This window comes from Eptesicus fuscus, chromosome 12 (assembly GCF_027574615.1).
Source record: "Eptesicus fuscus isolate TK198812 chromosome 12, DD_ASM_mEF_20220401, whole genome shotgun sequence".
NCBI classification, from domain to species: domain Eukaryota; kingdom Metazoa; phylum Chordata; class Mammalia; order Chiroptera; family Vespertilionidae; genus Eptesicus; species Eptesicus fuscus.
In genome coordinates, this window is record NC_072484.1 from 36,831,168 (window position 1) to 36,853,785 (window position 22,618).

At 40.0% G+C, this 22,618-nt stretch overlaps 1 protein-coding gene across 1 annotated transcript in view; it reads right to left on the reverse strand.

The window, feature by feature from the left end:
- The window catches only part of RBL1 (RB transcriptional corepressor like 1), an 85,360-nt gene that overhangs the window by 50,211 nt on the left and 12,531 nt on the right, over positions 1-22,618 (reverse strand). The window contains exons 3-11 of the mRNA XM_008149644.3: positions 18,491-18,691; positions 18,053-18,117; positions 17,825-17,953; positions 17,555-17,715; positions 15,362-15,411; positions 14,397-14,583; positions 10,937-11,103; positions 5,300-5,412; positions 4,656-4,759 (exon numbers count right to left, since the gene is read on the reverse strand). Coding sequence (XP_008147866.1) covers positions 4,656-4,759; positions 5,300-5,412; positions 10,937-11,103; positions 14,397-14,583; positions 15,362-15,411; positions 17,555-17,715; positions 17,825-17,953; positions 18,053-18,117; positions 18,491-18,691 — 1,177 coding nt within the window. The remainder of the gene's footprint in view (positions 1-4,655; positions 4,760-5,299; positions 5,413-10,936; positions 11,104-14,396; positions 14,584-15,361; positions 15,412-17,554; positions 17,716-17,824; positions 17,954-18,052; positions 18,118-18,490; positions 18,692-22,618) is intronic.

A 22,618-nucleotide genomic window follows, 5' to 3' on the forward strand; every position in this document is an offset into this window, starting at 1 on the left:
CCATGCCCCCAGATCGGCCCTCCTACCCCGATTGGGGGCAGGGCCAGCTGGACCCCACCTGTGTATGAATTTGTGCACTGGGCCTCTAGTATATTTATAAAGACTAGAAGTAGATGGAAGGATGACAAATTACTAAGAATAAAGTAAAATGGTCAAACATAAGAGCCTAAAGAGACACACTAAAAACAAATTTGCTCTATGCAACCTGAGAAGAAACAAAGCAACCAAAGGCACGGGCAGAATAGAAAGCAGTGGTTGGGCAAGGGGCCAACATGGATAGATGTTGTAGTTAGAACTATACCTACCCAACCCCCACTCTAAGGAGTCAGAAAATAGGCCTCTAATCTATCCCAACAGAGAACCTTAGAATTATTCTCTGTAGAACTAAACTGGAGAGACTTGAAATTGGAGAACACAAGGCATAGAAGATTGAGGTTTTAGGTAGAAATTTGCAGACTAAATTGGGACATCAAGTTTCCCTTCCTTGTTCTGCTCAACCACAGCAACTGTGAGGCAAAAGATCAGCAGATACTTCTCTAGAGAAACCAAAATATTAGCAAAACAGTTGAGGGTCTCTAATTCTACATAATCACCTGAGGATGGTGAGCTTTTATTTTATTTTTAAAATATTTTTTATTGATTTTAGAGAGAGAGGAGAGGAGAAGGGGAGGGAGGGAGGGAGAGAGGGAAGAAGGGAGGGAGGGAGGGAATGAGGGAAGAAGGGAGGGAGGGAGGGAGGGAAGGAGGGAGGGAGGGAACATTGATGTGACAAACATCTATTCGTTGCCTCCTGCACATGCCCTGACTGGGGATTGAACCCATAACCTGTGCATGTGCCCTGACTGGGAATCAAACCTTTCGGGACAATGCTCAACCAATTGAACTACACTGCGAGGGCAAGGCTGGTGGACTTTTATTCCCACTCTTGCATACAGAGCTTTTGAATCAAACTGTCTGTCAACATAAGGGTTTATTAGTGTCTCATCCAAATAAAAGTAAAAGTAAACATCCAAGAATGATCCAACATTAGAGGAAAACCTCCCACTGAAAGACAGAGATCAAAATAAACAGAAAAGAAACAAAGGAAACAGACAATTCAAGCAACAGAACACAACTTCAAAGAAATCTAAATTAATAACCCCAGAAAGAGATCTTAGAAATTAAAATATAGCTAAAATAAAAAACTTTATTAGGATTGAATGATGAAAAGTTCAAGAAATATCCTGACAATTATTTTTAAAAAGACAAAGAGAGAGAGAGAGAGAGAGAGAGAGAGAGAGAGAGAGAGAGAGAGAAGAGCCAGTGGTGTGGCTCAATTGGTTGAATGTCATTCCACGCACAAAGAGGTCACTGGTTAGATTCCCAGTCAGGCCACATACCTAGGTTTCCGGCTTGATCCCCAGTAGGGGGCATGCAGGAGGCACCTAATTGATATTTCTATCTCTCCCTCTCCTTTCCTCTCTCTATAAAAATCAATAAAAACATAATTTTTTAAAGTAAAAGAAAAACAAGAGAAGAAAATTAATCCTGAACATTCCTCATCTGAAAAATAAAATCTACAGTGAAATATATCAGTGGGCAATATTTTACATAAGAAGTAATGCAATAAAATGACCTCAAATTGCTGGACATATTTTTGGGATTAAAAGAACAATTTTGCTCAGTTGTTGAGTGGCTACTTATGAACGAGCAGGTCACGGTTTGATTCCCGGTCAGGGCACAAGCCCAGGTAGCAAGCTCGATCCCCAGTGGCGGGCATATACGAGTCAGTCAGTCAATGATTCTCTCTCATCATTGATATTTCTATCTCTCTCTCCCATATCCTTACTCTCTAAAATCAGTAAAAAATATATATATTTAAAAAAATAGAAGAACATCTTTATAAGAATGCCTAACACATGAATGAAAAGATACAACAATAAGGCACTTTATTATAAATTTCAGTACATCAGTGATAAAAAGAGGGTATTGCCCTAACCGGTTTGGCTCAGTTGATAGAGCATCAGCACAGGGACTGAAGAGATCCAGGTTTGATTCTGGTCAAGAGCATGTACCTTGGTTGCGGGCTCGATCCCCAGTAGGGGGTGTGAAGGAGGCAGCTGACTGATATTTCTCTCTCATCAATGTTTCTAACTATATCACTCCCTTCCTCTGTAAAATCAATTAAAGAAAAAGAGAGAGGATATTGCCCTGGCTGTGTCCTCAGTGGTTAGAGCATCGGCCCACGGATTAAGGGTAGTGGGTTCAATTCCCAGTTAAAAGTATGTATCTGGGTTTCAGGGTTTTTTTTTTGTTTTGTTTTTTGAGTTGCAGGTTTGATCTTGAGCCCCACTCAGGGTGCATGAGGGATGGGGGCAACCAATCAATGTGTCTCCGTGGCATCGATGTTTTTCTCTCTCCCTCCCTCCCTCCCTGCAATCCTCCCTTCTATTCTAAAAATCACTGGAAAAAATATTCTTGGGTGAGGATTAACAAAAACAAAAACAGGATACTAATATTCCAGAAAGTAAACACAGGACACCTACCAATAATAAGAATTAGAATGCCATTGGACTTGAATGCCAAAGGAAAATGACTGTTAATCTAGAATTCTAAATATAATCAAATGTGAGTCTAAAAAACATTATGGGCATATGCAGCATAGCTGGCATGGCTCAGAGGTTGAGCACTGACCTATGAACCAGGAGGTCACGGTTCAATTCCCAGTCAGGAAACATGCCTGGGTTCTGGGCTCAAATCCCAGTGTGGTGCGTGTAGGAGGTAGCCGATCAATGATTCTCTCTCATCATCTCCCTTTCCCTTCTTCTCTGAAATCAATACAAACACACACACACATACACACACACATACAAATAAATAAATAAAGAGAGAGAAAAAACAACAACGAGTATACAAGAATTTATTCCTCTAAAATCCATGGGAGGTATGGACAAATACCTTAATTATCAGTTGGCTTTATTATTCGAGGGAAGGGGGTTTATTATTAGCTAACTGTGAATGAAGGATAAAAAAACAGTACCTGAATGGAAAGGATACTGATGGTGCACCAAAGACGAACTTTAGGCATTTCACATTCCTGCCTAGATGTGACTAGCTCTTGATGTACCAAAGATAACTAAGACTAACTAATATGTCATCGTGGCTAAGTTTGCCCTTAACCACTGACACCCCCCCCCCCAATGCATTATACTGTAGAACCTCATAACACACTGCTTCCAGGCTTAAGATATAATAGATAAACATGTAAATTGACCATACCTCCGCTATGCCACCAGCCAATCAGGAGTGATATGCAAATTAACCCAACGAAGATGGTGGTTAATTAGCATACACAGGCTCCGAGTGAGAGGGGAGGGATGCTTGCGTCTCACCATGGCGTTCTGTCCCACCCCCAGTCTCACAGGATCTCTGGGCAGCGTGGGAGGGCGGGGCCAGAGAGGAAAGAGGCGGCTCTGGGGCCTGAGCAGAAAGGGGCTGGGCTGGAGTGGAAAGGCGGTGCCGGAAGCCAGGGAAAGGAAAGCCTATTCTAGCACAAATCTTTATGCATTGGGCTTCTAGTACAGGCGTCCTCAAACTACAGCCCATGGACCACATGCGGGTGTTTTTGGTGTTTTGTTTTTTTACTTCAAAATAAGATATGTGCAGTGTGCATAGGAGTTTGTTCATAGTTTTTTTTAACTATAGTCCAGCCCTCCAACAGTCTGAGGGACAGCCAACTGGCCCCCTGTTTAAAAAGTCTGAGGACCCCTGTTCTAATATGTATATATACACATAATATATACATATATATATATATACACATAAATACTAGAGGCCTGGTGCATGAAAATTCATGCACTGGAGCAGGGATCCCTCAGCCCGGCCTTTCCCCTCTCACAGTCCGGGAGCCCTCAGGGGTGGGAGGCGATCTGGAGATCAAGGGAAAGTGACACCCCCATCACACCTCTGCTGCTGCCACTGCCAGCAGCACAAGCCTCAGCCAGCCCTGGTTACGTGCTCCTGGGCAGTTGGGGGCTGAGGGAACTGGGGGACTCCAGAGGCAGGCGTGCAGAGCGGATGGGCCCGCCTTGCCGTGCACCTGCCACCCTGGCAGGCTGAGAGTACTGGGCACACCATCTTGTGGCTGTGGGCGCCACCATCTTTGAGGACGTGGTAGTCAATTAGCATATTCCTTCCTTATTGGCTGTCGGCACCTCCATTTTTGAGGGCGTGGCATTCTATTAGCATATTCCCTCATTGGCTGTGAGTGTCGCCAACTTTAAGGGCGTGACAGTCAATTAGCACATTCCCTCCTTATTGGCTGTGGGAGCTGCCATCTTTGTGATGGCATGAGGGTCAATTAGCATATCCCCTCTTTATTAGATAGGATATATATATATATATATATATATATATATATATATATATACACTTATTGATTTCAAAGAGGAAGGTAGAGAAAGAAAGAAATATCAATGATGAGAATCATTGATGGGTTGCCTCCTGCACGTCCCCCTACTGGGGATCTAGTCCGCAATCTGGGCAGGTGCCCTGACCAGGAACTAAATCCAGGATCTCCTGATCATAGGTTGATGCTCAACCACTGAGCTACGCCAGCCGGGCCAGGCTTAAGATTTATGAACCTTGCTAGTGGCTGAGAGAGGCAATTTACTTACTGACATGTCCATTCCATGAAGTCTTCGTGTTTCCTGAACCATTACAGTCTCTAGTATTTTATAATACAAAATTTCTGCAAGCTTTAGTCTGTTTACAGCAAAGTCTTAGAGGGAAAAAAGGGAAAAAGTGTTAATGAAACAGCTGTTAAGGACTTAAAAACAAAACACATTAACTTAAATCAAATAAATTAAGCAAGTAGGGAACCCTGGCTGATTGCTCACTGGTTAGAGCCACAGCCCGAAGAGTCAGGAATTCAATTCCAGGTCAAGGGCATATACCTGAGTTGCAGGTTTGATCCCCGGCCCAGGTTGGGGTACAAATGGGAGATAACCAATTAATGTGTCTCTCATTGATGTCTTTCTCTCTTTCCCAACCTTCCTCCCTCCCCTCCACTTGAACAAGAACAGACCCAGAAACAAGGAGGCATGGATCAGACGGTTGGGCCTCAGAGGGAGGGTAGGGAAGGGTAGAGGTAAAGGGGAGAGATCAACCAAAGGACTTGTGTGCAAGCATATGTGATACCTTAATCAATAAAGAAATTAAAAAAAGAATAGCAGGGAAGGAAAAAACTTGAATTTCTACTTTTTGGGGGGACAATCTGTCTATTTTTATTGCTGTATTAAGTTTAGTTTTGTCTTCTTACCTATGTGAGATCCTGGTTGTTCATCTGTTGATTGAGTATAGTGTTGACAGAAAGCCTCTCCTATTTCTTTCACTATTTTCATAATATTTTCCATAGGATTACGCATACAAGATCTATTAAATATAACAGGAACTCAATTACCAGGAAAAAAAGAACAACCCAGCCTACCAACATTTCTTCTTTTAAGAATTAGCTTGGTTTTTCATGATCAAAGTTCTAGTCTCAGTTGTATACCTAAAGAGTCCCAAATAAGATGAATCCAAAGAGGCCCATACCAAGACACATCATAATTAAAATGCTAAAGTTTAAAGACAAAGAGAAAATCTTAAAAGCAGCAATAGAAAAGCAGTTAGTTACCTACAAGGGAGCAACCATATAACTATCAGCTGATTTCTGAACAGAAACTTTGCAGGCCAGAAGGGAGTGTCAAGAAATATTCAAAGTGATAAAAAGCAAGGACCTACAACTTAGATATATAAGCTAGCATATTTCAAACAAGTCTACAGCTTCTAAATGAAATAATATGACATTATGTTTAGGAATTTCAATCTTGGAAGAATAAACATCCGCTATATTATGATTATATTTATGATATTCTAGAAAAGACAAAACTATTTCTTTCACCAGGTAGGGGAAGTTTTCTGTCATTATTTCTTCAAGTAGGTTTTCAATATCTTGCTCTTTCTCTTCTCCTTCTGGCACCCCAATAATGCGAATATTAGTACATTTGAAGTTGTCCCACAGGCTCCTTACATTGTTTTCATATTTTTGGATTCTTTTTTCTTTTTGATCTTCTGATTGGGCAGTTTTTGCTTCCTTATATACCAAATGCTTGATTTGATTCTTGGAATCCTCTATTCTACTGTTGAATCCCTGTAAATTATTCTTTATTTCAGTTAGTTAATTTCTGACTGGTCCTTTTCCATGTCTTTGACATCCTCATTAAGATCCTTGAGAATCTTACTAAGTCCCTTGAAGCTCTCATTAAGGTCCCGAGTAATCTTATAACCATTGTTTTGATTCTGTATCCAGTAGTTTGCTTGCTTCCACTTCTTTCATTTGTAACGTTTGTCTCCGAATTTTGGCTGCATCCCTGTGCTTGTTTTTATATATTAGGTCAGTGGTTCTCAACCTTTCTAATGCCTCGACCCTAGTTCCTCATGTTGTGGTGACCCCCCAACCATAAAATTATTTTCATTGCTACTTCATAACTGTAACTTTGCTACTGTTATGAATCATAATGTAAACATAACTGTAATTTTGTAATGTAAACTTAATAATAATCATAATGTAAACTTCATAACTGTAATTTTGCTACTGTTATGAATCGTAATGTAAACATCTGTGTTTTCCGATGGTCTTAGGCTCTACAGCAGCAGTTCTCAACCTGTGGGTCATGACCCACAGGTTGAGAACCCCTAGCAGGGTTGCCTAAGACCATCGGAAAACACAGACATTTACATTACGATTCATAACTGTAGCAAAATTACAGTTATGAAGTAGCAACAAAAATAATTTTATGGTTGGGGGTCACCACAACATGAGAAACTATATTAAAGGGTCAAGCATTAGAAAGGTTGAGAACCACTGTATTAGGTAGAGCTGCCATGTCTCCTGGAATTGGTACAGTGACCTTGTGTAATAGGTGTCCTATAGGGCCCAGTGGCTCAGCCTTCCTAGACCCCTGAGCTGGGACTTCTATGTGAGCCCCTACGTGGGCTGTCTGCACTTTCCTGTTGTAGTTGAGCCTAATTGTTGTCACTGGGAGGGGTTGACTCCCAGGCCAATTGGCTGTGAGGAACAGCTATGACAACAGCAGAAGAGCTGCTATGTGGGAGATACACCTATAGGGCAGGACTTACTTCAATGGGGCTTTGGTGCTTACCAAGTCCTCCCCTTGAGTGTGTCGCTCGTGGATGTGGTAGGGTTGAAAAACTGGTGTGGTCTGAAGCTGACTACCAGCTACACTGGCTCTGGGGCCTCCTGAGAGGTGCAAAGTCAACTGCTGCCTGTGCCCTGCATGGGGTCACCCAACATGAGCTACAGAACGATCTGCAGATAGGTTCTACTTGTGTTAGGCTTGGAGGTGCCCAGGAGGCCAAGATATGAACCTTATAAAGCTGCTGCTAGTGTTGGGCCTGTGGTCACTTATCGAGAGATATGGGCACGATGAGGCCAGCTGCTGCTTGTTTAAGAGATTTTAGGAAAGTCTGAAGTCTGAGCCAGGAAAGGCCATTCATATGGAAAATCCACTGCAAATAGCTTGGGTGGGGATGCAAACTGGGTGGGGCGGGGTCTCGAGGTATCACCAGGACTGATGAACAGTGTTGGTCAGGTTGATGGAGACTCAGATATGGCTCCTGCCTGTTGGCTCTGTGGTAGGAGAGGTCTCAGGCAAGGAACAATGACCTCTGCCAGCAATTCTGTCTGGCCCTAGTTCTTGTCCTGATGCCAGACAATTTAGTTCATCTCTGTATGTCCTTGGATCCTTTCAATTTGCCCCAGTGCTGGAGCTCAGGGGAAGTGAGTCTGAGTAAGTCTGTGCATAGGTCCTTTAAGAGGAACTGCCTGGGACTTCAGCAGCCTCTGTGCCACTCAGCCACAATCCCCACTGGTTTTTACAGCCTGAAGTTATGGGGACTACTCTTTCTGGCACTGGAATCCTGGGCTGAGGATCTGGTGTGGGGTGGGGACCCTTTGCTCCTCACTGGGGGAGGTCCACTGCCAAGATATCCCTCCTGATTTTTAACTGCCACACATGGATGTTCGACCGACCAGCCTGTTCTGGCTTCTGCTCTTCCTAGAGTCTCAATGTGCCTTCTTTAATTCTCTAGTTGTAGGGCTTCTGTTCAAACAGATTTCAGGCTGTTCTGAATGATGGTTGTTCTGTGGTTTAGTTGTAATTTTAATGTGGTTGTGAAAGAAGGTGAATGCTGCATTTACCTATGCCATCATCTTTGTGCTAGCCCTCTTATTCCTTTTTTGTCTTTCTTTTCTTTTTTTTTTTTAAAAATATATTTTTATTAAGTTTTTACAGAGAGGAAGAAAGAGGGATAGAGAGTTAGAAACATCGATGAGAGAGAAACATCGATCAGCTGCCTCCTGCACACTCCCTACTGGGGATGTGCCTGCAACCAAGGTACATGCCCTTGACCGGAATCGAACCTGGGACACTTCAGTCCGCAGACCAACACTCTATCCACTGAGCCAAACTGGTTAGGGCTGTCTGCCTTTTCTTAACTTTTCTCCTTTTTCATTGTTTTAGCCCTTTCTTTACCTACACAAAGTACCTCTAGTGCTACTGAAATATGTCTTTTTCCTCCATGACCTACACTGGATAATTAAAGCTTAAAATACTTTTTAGAATAAAAACATTATCAGCTTTATTTTTTTCATGAAATTCTGTTTTTCTTTTTTTTTCTTTCTCTCTCTCTCCCACCCTCCTCTCTTTCTTTCTTTCTTTTTGCAGCCACCCTGATAAAAAGAATTCTTACTTGAAATTAGCTGGAAATTAAAAAAACAAGTTTTGGGTGTTTTTTGGTTCAAATGTGTTGAATGAACTGTCCAAGCTCCACTTTACCTCACTATAAAATTTAAAAAAAGGCTGTAATTTGGAGCCTAAGAAGATAAGAAGGTAAACTATGCAAATCAAAATCAATTATCTTTTTAATATTCTAAGGAATTTAAAAATATTGATCTCCTCTAAGCACCTATTGAGCCCTATTCTTCCTCCAATATAGCTCTGCTGTTCTGTATAATTGTCATTTACATTTCTATGTCTTTCAGGACAATTAGGTCTGTAAGGCCAGACACAATAGCTATCTTATTAGCTATCAAGTCCAGCTTCAGGAGGTTCACAATGAACATATGATGAATGAATTTTCTTTCTATGTCATTCGTCTTGTTGGTTTAGTGTTTTTTAATTAATGAACCCACATAAGTACCTATAAAATTTCTAGAACTCAATGGATTAAACTGGTTTAGCAAGACACTAGTTAAGGGGGTATCAGTGGACTTCTGGCCTGGCTCTGGTTGGAATAGCCAATGGAAGCTGTCCAGGTTAGGGGATGATAGTGATGCAGAGGTACAGAGTGGGTAGAGGTCTGAGCATGAGAGCAGAGGCCCCAGCAGCAGCACCCAGGACTGGGAGAGAAAGCCATGAGGAAGCTTGGCTACCTGGTTGTTTGGAGGAACCACAAAGGGATCTTGGAATCAGTTGTGCTGATTTGTCCAGAAGTGAAGGGCCTTTTAATGAGATGGTAGCAGAAGATGTCCTGCTCAACCCACCTGATCCTAAGAGGATTCTGCCTACTATGATCAGGGAGTCGTACTGGTCTTAGCATGTTTCTTCTCCCTCTTTTCCCCTTCTGGCCTTTTTGTACAGGATTTCCTGGTCTCCTAGTCTTCTCCACTAGTCCTGAGAATCCTTGACTTGAAGGAAAGCCAATTGTTCTCCAACAACCTTTAGGACCTGGAGGACCTGTTATTAGATCTGGAATGCATCATGGACCATCTTTTCCAGTGTGAGATCTCTCTCTCCTTTTCACCTGGGTGTCCAGGAAGACCATGAATATAAGTAGTATTTTTCAATGTCTGAGAATGTTCCCAATCTTTCAGCCTGGGATCATTAGTCATGTTATTCAATAGTTTCACTTCTTTATTATTAGTTTATTTTTATTTTTATTGTTTTCAGAGTGGGAGAGATTCACTTCTCCTTTTTTTTTCACTTCTCCTTTTATTTCCTATTTCAAATGTGCTTGTTTTTCTTTCACAGACATAATTTCTGCTAATGCATTATATACACACTCCTCTAGTTTACTCATTTCTTACCACTATTCAGATGATAGGTATGAGAATTATGAACACAAGGAGATAAAGGGCAATCAGTGCATCTTTGAAGGGCTTCAGTTGCTCTTGAAGGACAGCGTAATTTTTAGGATTCCAGAGGTAGCAAAGCTATCACTGAGCAAGCATCAAACTTCCCAATTATCAGTGTCTTCCTGCTGATCAGGAAAGCTATCTCATTGTTCCATACTTCTGGAGTAGAAGCAGAAGGAGCATAAATTTGTAAGGATACTTAAATGGTCATTTTAATGAATTGCTAAAAGCTGAATGAGGACTACTGTGTGAGAAGTGGGAGTCTCCTGGTGTTACAGTCTTGGGGTGGGGTGGGGGGGAAGAGGCCAAACTTTCCTGGGTTTTATCTTCAGGAATCCCACCAGGTTCTTTCAATTGTCTCTTTTTAAACAATTGCAAAAAAATATATTTTAAGGCTGCACCATCAATATGTAACTCCTCCATTTGATAAACATTTAGCTTGAACCCATTTAAAGTAAAGCAAAAGAAAAACAATAATGTATAACTTAGGGATAGTTACCAGAATGGAATGTCCTAGCTAGATAACCTTTCAGATATATTTAACCTTGAAAGTCTATAATAATATGAATGTTGATATGAAATTTTTAATAGGTACTTCTGTCTGATATTAGGTCAACACACTTTGTGATTGAAATGGTATGGCAAAACTTTCCCAATGTATATCCAATATCTTAAGAATTCTGAATATACTAAATACAAAATGGAATACAAAATCTAATTTAAAAGAGACTTTTAGAAAAATAATAGTATCGAACTTACTCAAAAATATTTATAAGTTGTTCACTTGGTGCATTTTTCAGTCCAGTCACAATACTCTGTAACCGGCTCACACTTTGAGTGGCTGAAGCAACAGGAGTAATGATTGCTTCTTTTTCTCGTAAATATCGCCGTCCTGTCAGGGGGGTTGAAGGTGCAAATGATGTTTTCTGTCAAAAAAAGAAAAATCTGTGAGGTTAAAAAGTTACCTTCCCCCTCATTATGTATTTTTTTTTTTAATGAATCTTTATTGTTCAGATTACAATTGTTTCTCCTTTTTCCCCACATATCTCCCCACCACCCAGTTCCTATCCCCCCTCTTCCCTTACCCCCCCCCCCCCGCTGTCCTTATCCATAGGTGTATGATTTTTGTTCAGTCTCTTCCCATACTCCCCACACAGACACCCCTTTCCCCCTGAGAATTATCAATCCACTCCCATTCTATGCCTGATTCTATTAAGTTCACCAGTTTATTCTGTTCCTCAGATTTTTAATTCACTTGACTTTTAGATTCACTTGTTGATAGATATGTATTTGTTGTTCATAATTTTTATCTTTCTTCTTCTTTTTCCTCTTTTTAAAGAATACCTTTCAGCATTTCATATAATGCTGGTTTGGTGGTGATGAACTCCTTTAGCTTTTTCTTATCTGTGAAGCTCTTTATCTGCCCTTCAATTCTGAATGATAACTTTGCTGGGTAGAGTAGTCTTGGTTGTAGGTTCCTGCTATTCATCACTTTGAATATTTCTTGCCACTCCCGTCTGGCCTGCATGGTTTCTGTTGAGAAATTAGCTGATAATCGTATGGGAGCTCCCTTGTAGGTAACTAACTGTTTTTCTCTTGCTGCTTGTAAGATTCTCTCTTTGTCTTTTGCTCTTGGCATTTTAATTATGATGTGTCTTGGTGTGGTCCTCTTTGGATTCCTTTTGTTTGGGGTTCTGTGCGCTTCCTGGACTTTTAAGTCTATTTCTTTCATCAGGTGGGGGAAGTTTTTGTTCATTATTTCTTCAAATAGGTTTTCAGCATCTTGCTCTCTCTCTTCTTCTGGTACCCCCATAATTCTGATGTTGGTTCGCTTGAAGTTGTCCCAGAGGCTTCTTACACTATCTTCAACTTTCTGAATTCTCTTCTCTTCATGCTTCTCTGGAGGAGTGTCCTTGGCCTCTTTGTATTCCAAATCTTTGAGTTGATTCTTGCAATCCTCTAGTCTGCTTTTGGGTCTCTGTATAATATTTTTTATCTCAGTCAGTGCATGTTTAATTTCTAGTTGGTCTTCATTGAATTTATCGGCCTTTTCCATGAAATTCTTGAAAAACCTTATAACCGTGGTTTTGAACTCTATGTCCAGTCGCTTGTTCTCCTCCATTTCTTTGGTTTGTGATCTGTTTCCTTGCCTTCTCATATTCTCTGCTTCCCTAAGTTGGTAGGGTAGTTTTGTGTACTAGGTGTCCTATTGGTTCAACGGGTCAGCCTCCCAGTTACTTGAGGTGGACACTCTTGGTGTACCCTTGTGTACTGTGTGTTCCCCAGCAGGAGCTACAGCAAGGGCTAGTTTTCTCCTCCTTTGCTTGGGCGGTTTTGGAGCAGTCTGACTGGAGCTGCAGTTAATTTGGTTGAGCTGCTCCAGAATAGGCCATTTATATGCAAAAGCCGCTGTGTGGAGCCTGGGCGGGTTTGTAGAATGTGCGGGGCGGGGTCTCAGGGCTGGGCAGGGTCTCAGGGCGTCACTAGGCTGGGGCGTGGCCAACGGCGATGGCTGCTGTCAGCCGTCTCTGCCTTTCCACTTTTCCAAGTCCCTGCGCCCTGTGCTCCAGCGCAGTAAACAATGATTGCTGGGCGCACCTCTGCAAAAAAGTCACTCTCACTTTCCGACCCGATGGCCGAGAGTCCGGCTTCTCCCCGTAGGTGCCTGGGTCCCCCGAGTGTCCCCAGAAACTGGATTTCAGAGTGATCGGGAGCTTGTCTCCCTGCGGGTTGAAGAAAAGCCACGCACCCAGCTGCCCGCCGCCGGCCCGATTCACGTGCCTCCGTACCTCAGCTTTTCAGCGATTGTGCTCCTTTCTCTTCTTAGTTGTAAATCTTCCACTCAGCCAGCTTTCCCGTGGTTCTGGGTGGTAGACGTTTTTGTCTTTTAGTTGTATTTTTGACATTGTTGTGTGAGGCAGCAGATTAGTTGTTTAACTATGCCGCCATCTTGGTTCCTCCCCTCATTATGTATTTAATTCAGTATATATATCATCTTCTCTATTCAAATTTAGTAAGCTACTTTTTCCCCTCCTCTTCTGGTTATCCACCAAATTTTTAGCAATATCATGCTATTAACATCCTTAAATTTGAGTAACACTTTCAAAGCATAATTTAATTTTCTCTTCCTAACATTCACTTAAAAATAACATATACATTTTCATTTTACTCATGAGACAACAGGAACAGAGAAGTTAAAAAACCCTGTTTAAGCTGATGTAGTTAATGGCAGAGCTTGAACTAAAATTTAGGTTTTCTATCTTCCAGATAAGTGATTTTTAACTAGTGTGCTGCAAGAATTTTTAAAGCATGCAATACCTGACTATTTAGTCAGGGACACTGATCTTTTTTCCTTTAGATTGTCAAATTAAAAAATTATAACAGGCCCTCCCCAAAAAAACTAACAACAGCCAACACAACAAATACTGTCCATTGTGAATGCCCTATCTTGAACCAAAAATATATAGGTTATATAACAGAGTTCAAGTTATTGGCCACATCACAAAAGGTTGTATCTGACTGGTTAATTATACTAGAAATCCTTATATAGAAGTATAGGCACCTGATTTTTTTTTAAAAAGCCACTTTGTAGCAAAAAGGGTAGGTAATTATTATTATTTTTTGGTAAATCGGAAGTATAACTAATTTCTTGGTCAGACCGACAAAAATATATTTCTTTGGTGTGCTACAGAATTATACTGATTAGTTTATGTGAGCCATAAGACGAAAAAGGTTGAAAATCAGTGTTTTAGACTAGTGACTTTTCCATTAAACCTTATCCTCCAATCCATTTTACACTTATATACAGAATTAAGCCTTGGCTATTAATAATCAAGTCCAGAGTTTTATAGCCGAAGCACAGCAAGAGCACATAGTTTGTCATGGATAGGAAAGCAAACTAAATTTTAAAGCAGTGGAATAGTGGCTAGTGATAAAAAGATTAGGAAGAAAGCATAAATCCTTTATGTCAAGACACATTCTCTACTGAAAAACCCAGATATTCTGGGGAAATATATCCAAAATATGAAAAATAGCAAGAAATGTGGTAAAAATACTAAATGCCATAGTTTTTAAAAATTACCTTTTAAGGCTTTCATGGGAAATATGAATTAGTAGAAGAAACTCAAGATTTAGCTTGAAAGATGCTTCTGCTGTTAGTAGAATCATACACAGAGAGAAAAAGATCATTCAAGACTGAGGCCAGTCTAGGTTATATTACTTTTTCAAAGTGTTGTTGAAGGTTACATTCCACATTAGCCTGTGCTGTCAGTTTCCCTAATGGGGTGTCACCAGTGAACTTTCGAGGAGTTCCAATTTCCTCATCTGCATCTGCTCCCAAAAAGATCCTCTCATCAAAATCACCAACAGTTAAAACATATTCTTCATACTCCTTGTTCACTGCTTTGCTGAGAAAAAAAAAAAAAATTACTTTAAGCTGCAAGAATAAAACCAAGTAACAGAATAAAACACAATGGATTTATTTTGATTTGAAGATAGATTTAGACTCCAGTCTGGAAAAGCTGATGACTTTCTAGTGTTGTTGCTTTTTTAAAAAATATTTTTTTTACTGATTTTTAGAGAGAGAGAAAGGGAGAGAGAAACACTGATGCGAGAGCGAGACATCTATCAGCTGCCGCCTGCACATGCCCTACTGGGGATCAAGCCTGCAATCTGGGCTTGTGCCCTGACCAGGAATCAACCAGCAACCCCTTGGTGCATGACAATGCCCACCCAACTGAGCCACACTCATTTTTATTAAGTCTACTCATCTAATGATATCAGAGGCTCCTACCTGATGGCCATTCTTCACATTCACATACAAAGCAATAAATTACTTTGAAAGGTGAGTGAAAGAGAATATATACTTAATCTGAAAACTAGTTGAACCTAATTAAGATCTGATTACTGAGGCAATAGTGGCTTTGAAATATGAACACATTCTGAATTTGCCAACATTTGATTAATAAAAACTCAAATACAGAAGACTTTGAGCCTCTGCAAAATAGCTGTCAAGTACCAATGGTTCCTCAAAATAAATGTAAAGACAACAAATCTCGGTGACAACACCCACTCAATGTCACTAGAGCAGTAGGAACTTGAATATAATGTTTCACTTAATAAATTGCAACAAATTATTATTGACAGTCTATACTATATTAGATACCATTAGTGGTAGATACTTACCTATTATCAGTAAAATTGGAAAAGTCCAGGAGGCATTCTCCTTTTAAAATCTAGGAGGAAAAAGTCATTATGTGACATCATAAAATTGAGCATTAACATATTTATCTAAATTTTTATCTAAATTTTCACATTGGTAGTTGTTATAAATCATACAAACACAAAACAAAATTACTAAATATTTCTTTCAAACCAGTAAAATTAAATCAGCATGCAAATAAAATATTAAAAACCATTTAAATTCAAGGTTTTTTTTCTTTTTTAAAAAGAAAATTGCCTTTTAAAATTTGTTATTATTATTTTAATACGTTTTTATTGGTTTCAGAGAGAGGAAGGAAAAGGGAGATAGAAACATCGATCAGCTGCCTCCTGCACACCCCCAACTGGGGATTGAGTCCACAACCCAGGCATGTGCCCTGACCAGGAATCAAACCAGCGAGTGACCTCTTGGTGCATGAGATGACACTCAACCAACTGAGCCACACCAGCCAGGCTAAAGTCAGTTTTGAAAATACTTTAAAATCAGTTTATAGCAGAGGTTTCCAAATTTTAGTGATATACAAATCACTTAAGAGAACTTGTTTAAAATGCAAGAATGGAACTCAAGGCCTGGGCTGAGGCAGTGTTTTTAGCAAATTTCCATAGTTATTCTAATGAAAGCTATCCAATTTTAAACACTTGTCTATGGTAAAAGGAAACTAACATATATTGAATGTGTTAGGCAAGCAGAAGATTCAAAGGAAACATATGTACTATCACTGGTGAGAGGAAAACTATATTGTTGTTAGTACTTCTGTGTATTCACATTACTTAAGATTACTACACATCAGGAGTTGTAAACTCAAATGCCCTAAGGATCAGGGGTCAATATACATAAATGATGAGAGCAGAAAGGGTATTTCCCATCTTCAAAGAAATGACCATCATTTAGCTTGACAACAGTTACCTATGTAAAGTCATGTAGAAATTCCAAACCAGTATTGCTATAGCTTCTGATTTTTGAAAAGTTTTTATATATAAGGTCTGTATCTGGAAATTAAAAATGGAACAAAACAAAATGAACTAAATAACACCCTACAAAGACCAAGCAAAACACCTATGGCCCATGGGCAGGAGGACCATTGTCCAAACTAGGATAGTTTCAGGGTGAAAGGAGAAGCTATAATAATGATGCTAAGACAGCGGTGGGAAATAATTTGATTTGGCCTTGCCAATGCATGAGGAGTGATTTAATTAAGTGGCTGACCAAATATAGCAGGCTAATTTTTAAACTGATAATTTTGTATGGCCCTCAAATGATGTTATAAATATCCAAATGGCCCTTGGCAGAAATAAGGTTTCCCACCCCTGTGCTAAGACAACAGCCCAAAGCCAAATAATCCAAAGAAACCAAGATGTACAATCAATATACCCAGAGGCCGCAGAGTACAACAGACATAACTCTTGAATTCCCTTAGAAGTTTACTGAAGATATTTAACATACATATAAGGAGTCATGATACACACACACAAATATATATATTTTAGGAAATATATAACTAAATACAAAAGTGTGTGTAAGAGACAAAGAATTGAATCCAGTTAGGAAAGACTTTATGCTTGAAGAAAAATCTCATAATATTGGCAGAGAGGAACCATAAGATGACCTAATCCAAACCCCTATTTTACTAAAGAGAAAGCTAAAGGTCTAGCTGGATTAAAAGGCTGAATTTTCAGGAAGTGAAAAATTGAGTCCCAAAGGAATAAGCCACTTCAAAAATATAGAAATAGCTAAGTAAATTTCTTGAGGAAAACAAACTAGAATGCATGCAAATAGTCTGCAAGTGTCTACAAAACTATACAGGATTTTCTGCTCTATTTATAAAGAATTAAAGCTATAGTTGTTATATGCCATCCTACTTCTAGTAAATAGAAATTACTCAAATTGTGGCAGTAAATTAGCTTACTCTGACCTCGTTTTTCATAATTTTTTATCAGAACCTCCTATAGTTACCTCTGACAGTGTACTTTTACTTGATAGTACATATAATTGGTCACATTCTTCAACGGCTGTTCCTCACATTATAGGCCAATTCTGCAACGTGGCAGAGACGGAAACCTGGAAATCTTGACTCTGAATCTTTAAAACATTATTTCTTCCTTTGAGGTTACTGCTGCTAACCACTAAAAATCTTGATCATTTAATAAGTACAGTACCTTCCTGTCAAAGAGTTTTGAAATATATGGCTTAAAGTAGTGCTCCTTTATTCCTTTTGCTTCCACTATAAGTCCATCATGCAGTTCACACAGTACAGCAATGATGCAGGGAGGCTCTTCAGGAGCCCTGAAGTCAGCAGTATGAAAATCAGATGGCAATCCTAGTATGACACGGTATGAAAAGCAACAGGGGGGAAAGAATATGGTCAATTTTTAAAACTCTTTTTCTAAAAACTGATCATCAGTTTTGAAAAATAAATAAGGTCTTACCTTTAAATGACGGATTTAGCAAGTCTCCTCTATTTGGGCATATAATGGCATTGGCAAAAATCAGATCCAAGCAGCACAGAAGTAAATGATAAGAGTTTACTAAATCATCTCCAATCATACGAAAATTACCTTTGTAAGAAAAGAGACACAAAACCCAGAAACCTCTAACATCAAACAGCAACAAGTTCCCACAGTAGAAATGTAAAACCACTGAAAGTATCACCTTACCCTTAGTATAAACAAAGAGTGTCCAACAGAAATTAAAGAGATCCTTAACACTGCAAGGACTCCTCCTAAAAAAAAGGGAGGAAATGTACTTTTTATATTACTAACTTGCTAAATATCACTCCACAGCTGCCATTTAAACTGAAACAGCAAATATAAATAACAAATAGTAAAAGTTAAATTACATATAATTCCACTCACAAAGGACAGACAACCTTTGGTTAATTTAAACAAACTTAAACAAGCCTCCAATATGCATAAAATAATCAGAACATAAAAAAGTAAGTGAAATTATTACCCTGAATTTCCAAATACGTGTACTTATAAATGGATTTTAATAGAAACTTAAGTTTTAAAAGTAAGAGTTTTAAAAATGCAAATACCCCTAGTGACTTTATATCATACTTTTTATGTCAATGATGTAAGGTTTAAGGGTCTCACCTCTGCTTCCTGCTTCTTGGTAACTTTGGTGGCTCTTCATATGGATTTTGAAATATATCTAAAAAAATTGGCTCAAATTTTTTGAAAATTACAGTAGACACTTCAAAATTTCTTTCTAATCTTTCTATACGTTCACGAAATTCTTGTGGCAGGTTTGACATGTCCATCCACTTCTTCATTTTACTAAAAAACTGTATTAAACTAAACAAACAGAAAAACAACAACTTTAAAATGAGTCCATATAATGGACGGAAAAGGAAACTTCTATTTATGCCTACGAATCTTTATTAAACAGCTTAAATTTATTTTATTTATTTATTTTTTTAAATATATTTTATTGATTTTTTTTACAGAGAGGAAGAGAGAGGGATAGACAGTTAGAAACATCGATGATAGAGATACATCGATCAGCTGCCTCCTGCACACCTCCTACTGGGGATGTGCCTGCAAACAAGGTACATGCCCTTGACCGGAATCGAACCCGGGACCTTTCAGTCCGCAGGCCGACGCTCTATCCACTGAGCCAAACCGGTTTCGGCATTGAATTTATTTTTTTAAAAAAAGACAAAAAGCCTCACTCCCCAAGTGCTATTATTTTGGTTCCCAGAATCATCGTGGGAATTTATATTTTGAATTAGTGGTCATTATATACCATATATTCTAATATACAGGGAGTGACAACACTTATCTACCTACAGCACCTAGAAATAATCCAAATATAAATTAATGTTAGTCAACAGATAGATGAGTTAACAAAATTAGTTTGGGGAAGGACAGATTATCCCAAGTTGTGGATTCTAGAAGTTGATCACAAAGTACCAGACAGTTACAGGTTCAGAATAAAATTCAAGTGTTTATGTTCCAATGTGTGGTTCCATCATTAAATATAAACTAAGAAGGTAGTACATACCCAGAAAATAACAGATTATTCCTTTTCCTTTCTGGTTTATTCAATTATGGGGACATTTTTTGTCTATGTTAGCGTGGTCTTAGATTGAAAATCTGTAGTGTTAAAGCGCATTTGTGTGTGTGTGTGTGTGTGTGTGTGTGTGTGTGTGTGTGTATGGAATGGCACTTGTAATTTTTTAAATGTTTTTATTAATTTTAGAGAGAGAGAGGCAGAGAGAGGGAGACAGAAACATCAATGATGAGAGTCATTGATCAGCTGCCTCCTGCACGCTCCCCAATGGGGATCAAGCTCACAACCCAGGTATATACCCAGATTGGAATCGAACGCTGACCTCCTGGTTCATAGGTCAACGCTCAACCCTAAGTCACACCAGCTGGGCAATACTTGTAATTTTTTTTAAAAGGCGATGGAAGCCCCAGTAGGGGGCATGCAGGAGGCAGTTGATCAATGATTCTCTCTCATCATTGATGTTTCTCTCTCTCCCTCTCTGACATCAATAAATATATTATAAAAAAAAATTTTTTTAAAAAGGTAATGAAAGACATCATCAGCTAATTATCCACAGATATTCAAACTCCGCTCCTGCTGACTGAAATCTGAGACTCTAAGTCTCTTTAAACGATTCTTAACAAGAGTAGTGAAATAAAATTGACAGATTATTAAAATATTTTGACTGACAAATTACAGTCCTTTATGGAGGACTTTGTTTTTGGAGATGGGGTTTGCTCAGCATGTGAAATCCTTTCCTTGACTGAGGAATTCCCCCATTAAAAAAAAAAAAAAAAATATATATATATATATATATATATATATATATATATATATATATTTCTATTGATTTCAGAGAAGAAGGGAGAGGGAAAGAGACATAGAAACATCAATAACGAGAATCATTGATCGGCTGTCTCTTGCACGCCCCCTAGTGGGGATCAAGCCTGCAACCCGGGCATGTGTCCTTGACAGGAATTGAACCCGGGACCCTTCAGTCTGCAGGCCGACAGTCTATCCACTGAGCCAAACGGGCTAGGGTAATTCCCCACTTTTGAGTTTATCTTCTACAAGATACATCAGCTTCATTGGAAGTTAGGGTGAAGGCACAAAACCTGAGGTCCTTGATTTGATATATGTTTGGGATTTTGAATCAGAACCTGGTGGTACAGAGAAGTGAGGAAGTGGTAAATTCTTATAGTAGGAACAATAACAATATTCAGCTCTTAGGGGCAAATACTGTAGCAATGTCCAGGAATGGCACTGTTGGCCATGCAAGCTGTATCCCTCCCTATTAGATGTATCCTGTGATATGTTCTTTGGCTGTGGAGCCAGCCTCCTTTTGTTCTTTCCAGTTCAATGCTTTAAGTCATCCTTAAGACTCTGTCAGGTATTCTCAAGACTTTGTCAACTATCCAGTATCCTTTTGTAAATTTCTTTTCTCCTTAAATTAGCCAGAATAGATAGTTGTTGTTTTTTTTTTATAAACAAGAGCCTTGACTAATGCATCCCCTTATAAATCTATTGTATTTATTGCTATCCCCCAAAGGACTATTCTAACCTGGAACAAAGTGCATAAAAATTTTTAAAAAAAACAACACAGAACTTATAGCACTGTTATCATTTTACTGATCTTACCTTGTAGTATGTCTGTAATTTGTGTATGTTTCATGCTCCCATTAGATTCAGGCCATGTATTTTTAACAGAGTACTATACAAGTGATGTTATAGCCTTCTCAGTGGATCATATCCATCTGCCCTATTATTGATAACTCTACTTGATTTAGGCAGGATCTGCCCAGTTTTCTACTTCCAAGATAATATCTTTCTCTTTGTAATTAGTAACTGAGGAGGATCTTTAGAATTATGTAAATATTCTGCTTCTCATCAAATTTCTATTCCCTAGTTTTAGCACCCATTGAGGATTTTTCCTCAATCATTACTATGAGGTTGTGAAATGGTGATTTCCACCCCCCCACCAACTCTATAATTTCTTCTACATTTATTAATTGGCATTCTAATACAGGAAAGAGCTTTCCTTTCCCCCCTACTTATCCTACCTAATAAAAGAGTAATATGCAAATTGACCCTAACTCCGCTACACCCACCAGCCATGCCCACCAGCCAATCAGAGCAAGTATGCAAATTAACCCAACCAAGATGGCTACAGCCACGGAGAAAGTAGGAGGGAGGCTTGGGTTTCCCTGGTAACAAAAGAAGCCAAGCTTTCCCCTGCCCTGGCCGGCCTAAGCCTCCACTCAAGGCTACAAAGTTTCAATTATAGAAGGTAAACAAATCCAAACAGAAATGGCGGCAGCCACTGAGCTGGAAAGAGCGGAAGGCTTGGGTTTCCCTGGTAACAAAAGAAGCCAAGCTTTTCCCTGCCCTGACCGGCCTACGCCTCCACTCAAGGCTACAAAGTTTCAATTATAGAAGGTAAACAAATCCAAACAGAAATGGCTGCTGGCCACGGAGTGAGCAGGAGGCTTGGCTCCGCTCCAGGCTACAAAGTTTCAATTGTAGAAGGTAAATAAATTCCAGATACCAGGGCCTCCGCTTGGGTGGCCAGGGGGTGTGGCCGGCCTGCAAACCACCACAGGCCCCTCGCTCAGGCCGCCCCACACCCCAAGGGAACCCCCACCCTGATCCGGGACACCAGGGCAAACAAGCTGGCCCCCACCCATGCACCAGGCCTCTATCCTATCTAATAAAGAGTAATATGCAGATTGACCATCACTCCAACACACAATATAGCTGCCCCCATGTGGTCAAAGATCCTGCCCCATGTGGACACAAGATGGCCACCACAAGATGGCCAGCAGGGGAGGGCAGTTGGGAGGCACCAGGCCTGCAAGGGAGGGCAGTTGAGAGGGACCAGGCCTGCAAGGGAGGGCAGTTGGAGGCGATCAACCCTGCAGGGGAGGGCAGTTAGGGGTGACCAGGCCAGCAGAGGAGGGAAGTTGGGGGCAAACAGGCTGGCAGGGGAGCAGTTAGACATCAATCAAGCTGGCATGGGAGTGGTTAGGGGGTGATCAGACTGGCAGGCAGGGGAGCAGTTGGGAGCCAGCAGTCCTGGATTGAGAGGGACATCCCTCGAGGGGTCCCAGATTGGAGAGGGTGCAGGCTGGGCTGAGGGACACCCCCTCTGCCCCGTGCATGAATTTCGTGCACCGGGCCTCTAGTCATTAGTATAAAATTCTTTCAGTGAATTATAATGCATAACTGTCCCT